Below are 13,773 nucleotides of genomic sequence, written 5' to 3'. Positions count from 1 at the left end.
TTAGTTCATTGTCAAGGAGTCAGACTACTTTATCAATTCTGGAGGAAATTATGCGGACGCACAGTTGCTCCATACCGGATTAAGAGATGTACCAAATATTACAAAAAAAATATAAGTAATGATATTCAAAAATACCCCTTTTGAAAATGCGATAGGTACCAACAAAAGGCCCTGGGGCCAAATTTGACCCGCAAACCAGTTTTATTTGGCCTGCGACTTGAAATGGTCTCAGGAAATAAACTTTTATGATGTAAACGATGGGTTTAATGATTATTATTTCTTTAAAAACCTTTTATTTGTGGCCGTTGTCTTGCGTCATTTATGTCAGTGTGGCATATTGGGATTAAATAAAGAGAACTTTGATTAAAGGCCAGACTTTAGGTTCTTGAGTTTGCTTTTAAACGAACGTTCTGTGCTGCATTCTGTGCTAAATTTGTCTCGATTTGTAATCATTCACACATTTAACAGCAGTATTGTGTCTGTATTGGGCGGCGTGTTACTGCGCGTCGCTCGCCTGCAGCTGCAGCTGTTTAGCATGCGACCGCTCAGCTGTGCTCAGGTCAAGTCCCGGGGATGACACCAAATATCCCGGCTGTAAAAAAACACACAGAAATGACATCCGTAGGAAGCGGTCCGTCACATACGTGATATATAAACGCCGAACTGAGAACTTTCTTCTTCTTCTTCTTTGCAGACTGCGGAGTTCGCCGTTGGAAGAGAGGCAGGAAGAAAGACCTGCGGCCTGAAAGCTGAGGAGAGGCCAGTGAGTGGGGGGAAGAGAGAAGGATGCCCTGTCCATGCTGATTCGGGATTAAAAATCATCGTCGCCCCCTGAGCTGATGGAAGGACGGGGGTGAAAGGACACAGTGAAAGCAGACAGTTCGCTCCTGATCCCTGATTTGTGAACATGAACAAGTCTTTCCCAAAGAGAGCCCGAGAGGTCGCCTTGCTGATACGATGAAGACGCTGCAGTAACAGTATTCATGATTATATCACAATATAATAATAATGGACTTTTCTACTTTTTACTTTATCCAATACTTCGTCTGTCGCTCAGGAAACCCCTGAAAGACGTTTCCCGCCGCGTTCACAGACTAAACCGATGTATGATCGATGCGTTGGGTCCACTCTCGTCTACGGTTGGAGTTATTTAAGGAGGGGAGACGCAGAGTCCTCGTCAGTGCTTCGGCTACGAACTTCACCCGGAGTGAGGACAAACCGCAAGTGTCGCGATGTGCTTTCGACAAGAAGCGACAACGAGAGACGACACATCGGATTGTTATTATATTGGGAAAAAAATGACATCACTGGGCAAGAGCAAGAGTGTGCGTGGAAGGAACTTTAAACCTAAAGCCAAACTGGTGTCACATCTTTATCCCACAGCCCACAATTCAAAGTGTTATTCTGCAAGTCCCAGGCAAAAAAAAAAAGTTTATTTTTGCCTCCATACAAGTATTTATTTCTATATTTTTAATCACACACAATTGTTTAAGAGCTGATAAAACTCCCTCCACGCTGCCTTCCAACCGTTCTTTATTTCACACCAGGCAAAACTATTAAAGTGTCCATCACAATTGACTTCTCATAACCAGGCTGTTATATATTATGCGGATAATTATGTAGTTCTGGCCGCAGAGGAGAAATATTCAAACTGGGCTCCTTCCACTAAGCAAAAACGAAAAACCTTTTTACATTTTTTAACATTTTAATTCGTTAATTGCTGCCATCTTTTGTTTCTGTCTGATATCCTATCAAAGGTACTGTGCGTACAATTTTAGCAAAGTTGAGTGTTAGTGTTAGAATATCCCTCAGCTCAAACTGTACTGCTACTGTAAAAACATAGTGATCCAAAATGGCCGCCTCCCTACAGCTGGAAAACAACAATCCGTTCAATCAGGACTCATAAAAACATTAAGTATAATAAGTATTTATCTTCAATTTCTGCCAAATATAATAATAATAATAATAATAACTTCACCTTAATTTTACACACTGGACCTTTAAGTTGTCAGCTTAACCATGTGTATGAAAAGGTTCAGTAGGAAAAAGCTAGTTGCTAAAGCTAAAGCTAAAGCTGTTGCACCTGTTGTGTGGAGGTTGAATTTAGCAAATGTAAACAGATGTATTATAAAATGTACACTTACAGCGCATCACCTGGGCTGTTGATTGCTCAGGTAACTGGCTATCGGCTCTGCTAAATTAGCAACAGTATGCTAGCTTAGCAAAAAGAGTAAAGCTTATACCAATCACTATAAAACCCCCCGAAAAACTTGTATTTGTGTTAGTTTGTCGGAGTTTCCGTGTCGAGAGATTTCCAACCTCACAAACCCCAACAAATGACTCCAGGAGTCTCCGGTACTTTGACTCTTAATCGCACGTCTGTCTTCGTCTTTGTTTGACGTGAAGTCGGAGTCGTACACATCGTGGCACAATGTTATTGATGGTGGTCATGATGAAGGAAGAGCAAGGTGACGTTCTGGTGATGATCGTTGGTCAGGACATGAAGAATAAATATGTGTGGGTGGAATGCGTAGGAAGGATTTAGTAAAGCAAAACATTAGCACAACACAATAAGTCAATAATGCGATGTTTCAATAAGATACTTAGTCCATAAATCTCTGAATTTTACAGTTTCAGGCGAGTGAACTTTCAAGGGAACATCGTTTCCTCCCAAGTAATGATGTCACAGATAAATGACAATTATTGGTGTATGTCTATAAATGCAGTAAGTGTATTTGTGTTATACTTAATCAGTCATATGTAACTGTATGGTTGCCGCTTTGTAACCATGTTTAAGGTGTATTCAAAGACCCCTTATTGTGAAAAAGTAAAGTTATATTTCCCCCTCAATTGACTGGCGACGGCAGAAAAAGACGATAACAGCAAACGCGTGGATGGTTGTTGATGGCCTGTGCTCTGAAGATAGATTTTAGAAACGGATATTTTGTACACAAGATATTAAATTTATTTATTTTCTGGAAATGTATAATGCTACGTGACAATACTTTTATGAAAGAAATAAAATTTAAATGGCTATTTTTATCAACATATCCCGTGTCCAGAGTCGAGTCACTGCCCAAAAACATCATTTGTTAGTCGTGAGACATTTTGGTGTAAAAAGTTTCATGATCAGGAAGAAACAAAGGGAATTAAACCTGCAATTAAACCACCTGTATGCAGTTTACAGTCAACACAGGTGGCTACAGCAAACATCCTGATGTCGAGAAAGACCGAATCTTGGTTGTGGTGGCAGACGGACCACCTGACGAGATGACACTCAAGTCACTGAAACCAAAGAAACGGTGCTCCAATCCAGCCAAGACTTGATCCAGAAGATGTTTCTCCAGTGGACAGGACCACCGACATCCTGGAACAAACCTGGAAGAGTTTGACCTAGCAGACGCAGAGGAAGTCGAACAGAAGAAGGAACCAGCAGAAAAGAAGTCCAACCTTCAGCCCTGACGGAGTCACTGTGATTTCAGAGATTCGATACTTCCCAAACTCCCGAATATCTTGGTTGTGGTGGCAGACGGCCCATCTGACAAGATGACACTCCAGTCAAGCCAGAAGATGTTTCTCCAGCTGAAAACAGAAGTGGACAGGAACACAGACATCCTGGAACCGATCTGGAAGATGAGTTTGACCTAGCAGGACAGGAGAAAGAACCAGCAGATAGGAAAGACCGCAAGTCCAATCTTAAGCCCTGATGGAGTACAACAAAGAAAGCCTCTCTTCATTGTCTCTGTGATTTCAGAGATTCGATACTTCCCAAACTCCCTAACAACTTGGTTGTGGTGGCAGACGGACCAACTGACAATGACACTCCAGTCACTGAAACCACGTGGGACCCTAACTATGAAACCAAAGAAACAGTGCTCCAGTTCAGCCAAGACTTGTTCCAGAAGATGTTTGACTTGGCGGACACAGAGGAAGTCGAACAGGAGAAGGAACCAGCAGAAAAGAAGTCCAACCTTCAGCCCTGACGGAGAACAACAAAGAGAGCCTCTCTTCATTGTCTCTGTGATTTCAGAGATTCGATGCTTCCCAAACTCCATAACAACTTGGTTGTAGTGGTAGATGGACCATCTGACAAGATGACACTCCAGTCGCTGACACCACGAGGGAACCCTAACTATGAAACCCAAAGAAACAGTGCTCCAGTCCAGCCAAGACTTGTTCCAGAAGATGTTTCTCCACCTGAAAACAGAAGTGGACAGGAGCACAGACATCCTGGAACAGACGTGGAAGATATAAGTTTGACCTAGCAGGACATGAGAAGGAACCAGCAGAAAGGAAAGACCACAAGTCTCTGTGATTTCTGAGATTCGATACTTCCCAAACTCCCTAACAACTTGGTTGTGGTGGCAGATGGACTAACTGACACGATGACACTCACAGTCACTGAAACCACGAGGGGACCCTAACTGTGAAACCAAAGAAACGGTGCTCCAGTCCAACCAAGACTTGTTCCAGAAGATGTTTCTCCAGTGGACAGGAACACAGACATCCTGGAACAAACCTGGAATAGTTTGACCTAGTGGACACAGAGGAAGTCGAAAAGGAGAAGGAACCAGCAGAAAAGAAGTCCCACCTTCAGCCCTGACGGACTACAACAAAGATAGCCTCTCTTCATTGTCTCTGTGATTTCAGAGATTCGATACTTCCCAAACTCCCTAACATCTTGGTTGTGGTGGCAGACGGACCACCTGACAAGATGAAACCCACGAGGGACCGTAACTATGAAACCAAAGAAACGGTGCTCCAGTCCAGCCAAGACTTGTTCCTGAAGATGTTTCTCCAGCAGCAGAAGAAGGAGAAGGAACCAGCAGAGAAGAAGTCTGACCTTCAGCGAAGACGGAGAACAACAACGAGAGCCTCTCTTGGTTGTCTCTGTGATGTCAGAGATTTGATACTTCCCCAAAACTCAGCAACATCTGGCATCTCGCAGCGAGAGAGCTCGAGGAGATGAAAGCGGACCATCAAAAGAACCAATCAAGATGGACATTTGTACCCTACACACTGAGACCTACTAAGGCAGGTGTGTCGACCTCAAATGACCTGGAGGGCAAAAGGGGGAGGATCTCAAGTCCCTGGAATCTCATTTTTTGATTAAACACCTAGTGCACGGTCCTGCATCTTCACTGTATCGTCTAGGCTAGCACGTCTAGTCTGTGCTCCTTCAGGATTAAAACGTCGTTCGTTGTGTCTGTGGTCGCCCACTGTGGAGAAGAAAAAACAGGTCAAATAGGGACCGTAGTGTTATGGTAATTTCTCAGTGACCCACAGAGAGGGCGATGGAGGTTCCACAGAGGTTCACGCCACAAAAACAAACTCGCCACAATGGGGTCACTCTGAATAAATGAATGAATATGTGCCCAAAGGTGTCTGCAGAGAGGTTGTGGTCTTTTCAGGGGTCACGTCTGCGGTTCAGCAGTTCGAAGCCATGTAGTCATCTTCTAACCAGAGGTTGATCAATAAACCACCCACATTTCTCCTGGCTGTCATTGATGGATGCAGCGTATTGACGTCGCATATAGAAAGTTGCTGATGACCTCTACGGTGAAGTTTAACAACTCCAGCTGCAACTACTTTGAGTAAAATAAATGTGAGCCTGAAGCCGTGCTTAAAGGTCAAGTGTGTAACACTTTAGGGGGTTTTTATTGGCAAAAAAAGTTAATATACCAATGATTCCCAAACACCTGGTTGGGACCCGCCGATGTGTCGGCAGGGGATCTTTTTTGGTTTCCCCAAACTAATTTACAACTTATTCACTGCTCCTCATGGGATATTTTCTCATTTTTAGATCACTTATGGAAATCTTACAGAAGGTTGTGTGTTAAAAAAGTTCCTGAAATACTCACAGCAGACATATACCGTATGTATGTGTATATATATGTAAATATATATATACTGTTTATAGATCTAGCTATTCCTTATATTCTCTATTTTTATTATTTCTTCTTGAATCAGAATCTTGAATAAACAGGTGTACCTAATAAAGTGGCCAGTGACTGTAAACTGACCCAATTGTTGTTTTCATATTATTTAATTAAGTAAAGTAGCTCATAATGTCGTAGACATTATTTGTGTGAATTTTTTTCCCATAAATGAATCAAAATGCGAATTTAATCCTGAAACACATTGTTTTTGCGTTTTTAATGTTATTGTCCGGTGAATTATGTCCCTCTGCGCTTGCCGTAAATACCCGGATATAGAGGTAGGACGAAAGCGTGAATCCTGCACGTTCATAGCAGAAAATGACACTAAAAAGGCGATATGGAGCAATACTAGCAGCATATTTGGGGTGTTGACTTTTTTGAATACGTGTTTTATTCAAATTTTTCTTCATAAATAAACGCTCGGCTCGTCAATGAGGATTTTATTGCGAAGTTACAACCCGGAAGTCGTGTGTTTACACTCGCGTTGCACTGTTGGGCAGGTGACGGCAAGTGCGCAGACGCACGTATTTGTTTGCTAAAGTTTTTTTTATCCCCCCAGTTTTTAACGGCGACTGTTAAAAACGACCACCACCAACTATGACTTCCGATGGCGGAATTCAGATACCGAGCCGTCTCCCGCTGCTGCTGACCCACGAAGGAGTGCTGCTGCCGGGCTCCAGCGTCCGCTTCAGCGTCGACTCTCCGCGGAACATGCAGCTGGTGAGCCAGCGGCTGCTGAGGGGAACCTCGCTGAAAAGCACCATCATAGGAGTGATTCCCAGCACCAGAGACCCGCGGCACGACACCGACGACCTGCCCACACTGCACAAGTAACTCCACACTCAGTCACACAAGCAGCACGATCGGTTATAACTCGATTAATCACTTTGATAATCGACTAATCTGTCTTTTCATGTAGGGCTGCAACGATTCATTTATCAACTATCAAAATAGTCGACTATTTTGATAGTCGATTAATCGGTCCGAGTGTTTTCCAGATTTTCCAGCTTCTTAAATGTGAATATTTTCAGGTTTCTTTGCTCCATATCACAAATAAATCACTAAAACTGAATATTCTTTTAGTTTTTTTTTGACAAGACAACATTTGAGAACGTCATTCTTTCCAGGTTTGAGAAACACTGATCGACAGAAATCGACAGATTAATCGATTATGAAAATAATTAGGGGTTGGGGAAAAAATCGATCCACATAGGAATCGCGATTCTAATCATCCACGATTCTGAATTGATTCATAAACTTCAAAAATCGATTTTTTAAAAAAAAATTATATATATATTTTAAGTTTCTATTTTGAAAAACCACACAAAACACCAGTTTGTTATTTGTGTACAGTTTATTTTTGCAACTTCTGGCAGAAAAAGGCAGCTAGCCTAAGCTTTTATTTATGCATTTTTTGTTTTGAATGAATAAATGTAAACTTTGTATTAAATTTGCCTTTGTGTGATCACATTATCACATTATCTTATACAAACTGTATTGTTTTGATGCCGTAATTTGCCTAAACACACTATGCATTGTATACATTTTTGAATCGAGAATCGATTTTAAATCGAATCGTGACCCTAAGAATCGGAATCGAACCGAATCATGAGACACCCAACGATTCACATCCCTAAAAATATCGTTAGTTGCAGCCTTAACTTATTTAAAAAAATTAAGTTGTTTGATTTTTCAGTGTTTGAAAATGTGAATATTGTCAGATTTCCTTGCTCCATACGACAAAGAAATTATTACATCTAAATATGTTTGGTTTGTAGAGTCGTTTGAGAACATTTATCATTCCAAGGTTGTCGTGTTTATCTGCATCTCCAATAGACTTTTTAAAAAAACGTCTATTATTTATGATCTTTCATGGACCAAACATAGGGTTCCCTCGGGTCCTGTCGCTCCCTCTCTGCTGTTGACGTGAGACTCCATGCAGAACAACAACGAGCGAGTAAAGTTAAGCAAGCGAGAGCCAATGATGATGGTGTGTTGCCTGGGAAATTAAAATTAAATCATTTTTCTTTTGAGAAACAATAAAGCCAAATTTCTGCTAATTCTTTTAGATTTGAACCATCCACGACAGGTATCTGATTACATAATAATAATAATAAGATTAGATTAGATTATATGTTTGTGTTATGCACAGGATTTGTTCTAGAAAAAGTCTACAGTTACAGAGCGGCCATGCAGCCGCAGAGAGGTGGACTTTAAACTTTCACCTCTGTTTACAGCAGCAGTGCAGTCGGCCGTCAGCGTTAATACTGAGAACAAATGATTCACAGGGAAAAACCTGAGATTTTTATTTGTGATATAATAACTTAACGTTCTAGAGGAGCAAGCAATACTACATGAGATACCTTCAAAATACTACTAAACATGTATTCTATTGACAACACATTCCAAACAAAGATGGAACGTTCCATTTGTAGTTGGAACTCAGAATGCAATTTTGGTAATTGATTAATCGGTTTGAAGCTTTTTCTTTTTTCATGATTAAAACAAGATTTCTGATTGTTTTAGCTTCTTAAATGTGAATATTTTCTTTGTTTCTTTGCTCCACATAACAAAGAAATTAGAGCTGAAACTAATGATTATTTTCATAATCGATTAATCTGGAGATTATTTTCTAGACTAATCGATTAATCGTTTGGTCCATAAAATGTTAAAAAAACGTTGATCAGTGTTTGTCAAACCTGGAAATGACGATGATCTTGAATAGGGATGTGAATCTTTGGGTGGTGATTTGAATCAAAATCGATTCTCGATTCAATTCATAGTGTGTTAAGGCAAATTATGGCATCAAAACAATACAGTTTGTATAAGATAATGTGATAATGTGATCACACAATGGAAAACTTAAGACAAAGACATTTATTCATTCAAAACAAATAAAAACTTTTTTACTGTACAATAAAATAACCTGCATAAACAAAAGCTTAAGCTAGCCGCCTTTTTCCCCCAGAAGTTACAAAAATAAACTGTACAAAAATAACACAAACTGGTGTTTTTTTCAAAATAGAAACTTAAAAAAAATAATTTAAAAAAATAGATTTTTGAATTTTATGAATCGATTCAGAATCGTGGATGATTAGAATCGCGATTCCTATGTGAATCGATTTTCCCCCCACCCCTAATCTTGAATGTCTTTGTTTTTGTCCACAAACCAAAATGATTCAGTTTTTAATGATTTCTTTGTTACGTGGAGCAAAGAAACAAAGAAAATATTCACATTTAAGAAGCTAAAACAATCAGAAATCTTGTTTTAATCATGAAAAATAAGCTTCAAACCAATTAATCGATTCACAAAATAGTTGACGATTCATTTAATAATCGATTAATTGTTCCAGCTCTAAAAAAAAATATCATTAAAAGTGAATAATTTTGGTTTATGGACAAAAACAAAGACATTGGAGACATCTGACATCTTATGGACCAAGCGATTAATCGATTAATTGATAAGGAAAATAATCGTTCGTTGCAGCTCTAGTCTGAATTCACGAGGCGTTCCTTCAGCGGAGAACATCCACAGAACTCTGACTTCTCTGAGTTATGAATCCAAGATAATTCAAACACTTTTTACCTGTAGACAGCGTTGCTTCTGTGGTAGATATAGTAGGAATTGCACAGTTAAGTTTACTTTTCACATCTCACTAGCTCGACTAAGGCAGTGCACTGCCTCACCAGTAAAACCAGTTACTGCTTTTTATAAATATATCATATTTATCTCTCCAGCCGCCGCAGGGACTGAAGGAAGAAGGAAGAAAAACAGCAGTTGTTCGTTCATCGTGTGAATTATTCACCGAACGGCAACATGTGTCTCTGATTTGGATTTTCTCAGTATATTGTTTTGTTTTATTGTTTTAGTTTCACTCCACACCTCGTTCATTTTGGCCAATATTGTTACAGAACTATTTGCAGCTTTAAACTGTGGACTGTAAGAAGCTGCTGGAGACACTTAAATGTTTTGACTACTCTCTGCTTTTTCTTATTGGAATCACTGTGGGCCCCCCCCCCCAACAGTGTGGCAGGGCAATATATTTTTACAGTCGGGAGTCTCTCCACGTAACCACAGGACTGTCAGTCAAGTGTTTTTCACCTGCGCCCTCTGATCTTCTTCTTCTTCTTCGTCTCTTCACAGGATCGGAACGGCGGGGATCGCGGTGCAGGTGGTGGGCAGTAACTGGCCCAAGCCCCACTACACCCTGCTCATCACAGGGCTGTGCCGCTTCAATGTGTCCAAGCTGCTGAAGGAGCGGCCCTTTGTCCTGGCAGAGGTAAGCGCTTCGTTTAAAGGGGGACGTATTCTGCTAAAATCTACTTTTTAAATCATTTTAATACTCATATTTGGGACTCTGGAGGCCCTATGAGTCGGCAAAGTGGGGAAAAAAGATGACTCGGTCATGTCATGTCAGGTCCGCGAGACGAGACCCAAAATAAGAGCAAAACAACAACTGGCTTTTCAAGAAATACAAGCAGAAATGTCGTCTTACCTTTGCTGTTTATCAAAACAAGTTATTTCCACCGGAACAAAACCACTTCTAATGAAGAACTACACTTCCCAGCATGCTTTGAGGATAAATCCCGGTTTGATTGATCATTACAGAGCGACATTAGATCGTTCTGATTAGAAAGAGGTGAATGTCCGCACAAATGCGTCATATGCATTTATGTCCTTTTGACTCGCTAATGAAGTGATTCTCATGCATTTGGAGACCGGGGTCTGATTCTACCGGAGCTGTCAATCACCCTAATTGACCAAGGTAAGTCAGAGCTATGGCGCTGCGTAACTGAAGACGCTGCAGAGTCACAAAGTTGTAATTACGCACCGCACAGGGAGCATCGATTTACATCGAGTTATCATACTTTTTTTTTTTTTTTTTTCAAAACAAGTGCTTTTTAGATCTGTAGTGACATATAAATAAAAATAAATGTGTTTTTAATAATTTGGTACCTAAGAAATCGAAAGTTACGTATGTAACTACGGTTCTATGAATCCTGGATGACCGCCAGAGGCGGTGCTTTAGCACTGGAACATCTCCATCTCGCGCATGCGCAGGTCGAGTGTTTATACCAACAAAGTCACCCATGACCCCTGATGACGCCGGCTAGCCTATATCTTCCGGTGACATCAGAGGATCTGTTCCTGCAGAATCTTCTCGCGAAACCACGAGGATTCTGAGTGACAGAACGCTCTGGCGGTCATCCAGGATTCATAGAACCGTAGTTACATACGTAACTTTCGTTCTATTTCATCCTTACTGACCGCCAGAGGCGGTGCTTTAGCACTGGATGACCCATAACAACAAAGTCACGAGGAATGCCAGTACGTACCTCAGTGAGAGTAAAGGGTAGAGGCGGCAACAGGGCCTCACCCAGTGGGTGGGGGTGGCCACATTCACCCTATAGAATCTGGAGAGGGTAGCTGGTGATGCCCACTAGGGGCACGCCGCGCAGAGCCGCCCATGATGTAGCGACAGCCCTAGTAGAGTGGCACCTCCCCCGGATGGCAGGGGGATAACCAACGTGTTTGTACACCTGAGTGATGAGGTCCATAATTCTGTGTGAGAGTCGCTGTTTGGAGGGAGCACGGCCTTTTAGGACGCCGTAGTAGAGAAAACAGCTGTTCTGACCGTCTCAAGATCGCGGTCGAAGTTATATAGACTCTTTAGGCCTGGGCAGGGCACGGCCGTCCTGACCGTCCTGTGGCACTCCACGGTGTTGTCATCGACTTGAGTGTGTCAAGAGGAAAAGACCGCCACATAAGCCCTCCCGTCCGCCATTCGGGAGTGGCTGTAGGAACTACAGAATTGTTGTAGTTGTAGTAGTAGACGGGGTCCTCGCCCCTGTCGGAACACCAGGCAGACCGTTTACACCTGTTCACATACTGCATTTGGGTAGAAAGCTCCATAGTTTTCAGTGTGGTACATTGGGCTGTGTCTGAACACTCTGCTAAGAGGTCGTGCCCTGCAGTGGCCGACCCAGAGCTGGAGGCAATGAGGGTCAGGATGCCAGACCTGGCCCCTTAACTGAGACAGGAGATCCAACCTGTCGGGGAGACGCCGCGGTGAGCTGCGGCAGGGCCTGTGCAGCAGAGGAAAAACATGTCATCCCTGGCCAGAAAAGGGGGGGGGGGGCCACCAGTAGCAGGTCGTGGCCCTGCTGGAGGACCCTCTGCAATGTTTGAGGAATCAGCGGCTCTGTGTGAAGGCATAGATAAGAGCTTCTGGGCGATCGTGGGCGAGAGCATCCTCGCGGTTTAGAAGGGCTGGCCTTCTCTGTCAAGGAGAACCAGAGGGGGGCAATGGGTCGACTCCTCTGTGGCAAAGAGATCCACCTCTGCCCTGCCAAAAACATCCCAGATATTAAATACCACCTCTACATCAGAGTGTGTGCAATTATGTCAGAGAGACGGTTGAGACATTGTCTGACCGTACTAGCACATGCCTTTACTGAAGGAACTGAAGAAAAAGCTGCAGTGCCATGTGCACTGCCCGTAGCTGTGAGGGATACATCCGTGTGACAGTCTCCTGAAGGGATGTAATGGAGCCCATGGGCGTGCTCTGAAGAAGAAACAATCTCACCCTCTGTGGGGCCAGAGCAGGCCGAGGAGGCAGGAGGCCAAGGAGGCAGCGTTGAGATGCCTTAAGCTTCCTGTGCTGGTGCCACTTGGCATACAAGTGGAAAACTGTTCGGCCACCTCTGAAGGGGGCGTAGTGACAGCGGACCTAAGGGAGCCACAAGCTGTTAGCTTGCCTAAGAGGCGCATATACTGGGCGTAGCGCAAGCAGCGGCCCTTCTGAAGAAGAGAAGGAGGCTGAGGATGTCGTCCACACGCCGAGATGACGGACAGGACTTCATGGCAACAGCATCCAGAGTCACCCCCCTAGAAAAGTGTACTCTGAGAGGGTACCAAGCAGCTCATTGCGAAAATCACTCTGAGGGTCTTCATGCCCTGCGACTGCAGGGGTGAGAGGGCTGCTGCCACACACCTGGCAAACACCAGTGGTGAAGAGAGAGGCCGAACGGGAGCAGTGAGCACCCTGGACTGATAATGGTGGCCCTGAGAGCAAGCTGCAGAAAATGCCTGGTGCTATGGGGACGTGAAAGTACGCGTCCTTCAGGTCCATTGAGGTAAACCATTCCCCTGTAAAAGCCAGTATGCAGAATCACTGCAGTACTGACAATGTGGAACTACGTGACCTTCAGGAACCTGTTGTCCCCTCAAGTTGAGTGATAGGGCGGAGCCAATCGTCTTTCTTTTCCACGAGAAAGTAAGTTGAGTAGAACCCCCTGGTGACAGGGGTTTTTCTGCCGGGTCGCATATAATGGTCATCTTGACCAGGCTGTAGGTTGGGGGTGTCGCAACTGAAATTTGTACCCGTGGGGTTAAGGTGGAATCACTTAAGGGCCTGTGGTGAAAGCAGCCCAGTAGCTGAGGTGCTGCTGGAAAAAAGAAGCCGATAATCAGCCCAGGACTCTCCCCTGAGCTAGCCACGGGCGGCGAGTCTAAACAGTGGGGAGCTGGGATGATTCACGCCTGAAGAGGCACTGGCGGGAGCCGGCTGAGCCTGCGGGGCCATGCGGTGGTGGCACCCATGGAGTTATACCCGCCACTGCTGGCTGGGGAGCGGGAGCTCACCCTGAGGTGTGCGAGGCAGCATCTTGGGGAACCACATTGGCCCCATAGTTGGTGAACTCGGTGGCTGAAGCCGCCACGGAGAGCACGTCTTCCTCCGGTTCGGCCGTGGCAGCGGGGAAGCGGAAAGACCCGCGTCCACTGCACCGGTCCCATACCTGGACGGCTATGAAGAGGGTCTTCATCTAGTTT

The 13,773-nt window shown here is 43.6% G+C and overlaps 2 protein-coding genes across 2 annotated transcripts in view; both read left to right on the top strand.

Moving 5' to 3' along the window:
- il34 (interleukin 34) overlaps positions 1–753 on the top strand; it is a gene marked incomplete at both ends in the record, with an annotated part of 49,599 nt that extends 48,846 nt beyond the window's left edge. The window contains one exon of the mRNA XM_083893420.1: positions 695–753. Coding sequence (XP_083749546.1) covers positions 695–753 — 59 coding nt within the window. The remainder of the gene's footprint in view (positions 1–694) is intronic.
- A 5,732-nt stretch (positions 754–6,485) lies between these two features.
- lonp2 (lon peptidase 2, peroxisomal) overlaps positions 6,486–13,773 on the top strand; it is a 59,686-nt gene continuing 52,398 nt past the window's right edge. Inside the window, exons 1-2 of the mRNA XM_083893605.1 lie at positions 6,486–6,769; positions 10,084–10,219. Coding sequence (XP_083749731.1) covers positions 6,537–6,769; positions 10,084–10,219 — 369 coding nt within the window. The 5' untranslated portion in view covers positions 6,486–6,536. The remainder of the gene's footprint in view (positions 6,770–10,083; positions 10,220–13,773) is intronic.

Source organism: Microchirus variegatus, assembly GCF_963457635.1.
Source record: "Microchirus variegatus genome assembly, chromosome: 8".
Taxonomy (NCBI): domain Eukaryota; kingdom Metazoa; phylum Chordata; class Actinopteri; order Pleuronectiformes; family Soleidae; genus Microchirus; species Microchirus variegatus.
The sequence above is the reverse complement of the archived record's forward strand: the minus strand, read 5'-3'. Positions and strand labels throughout refer to the sequence as shown.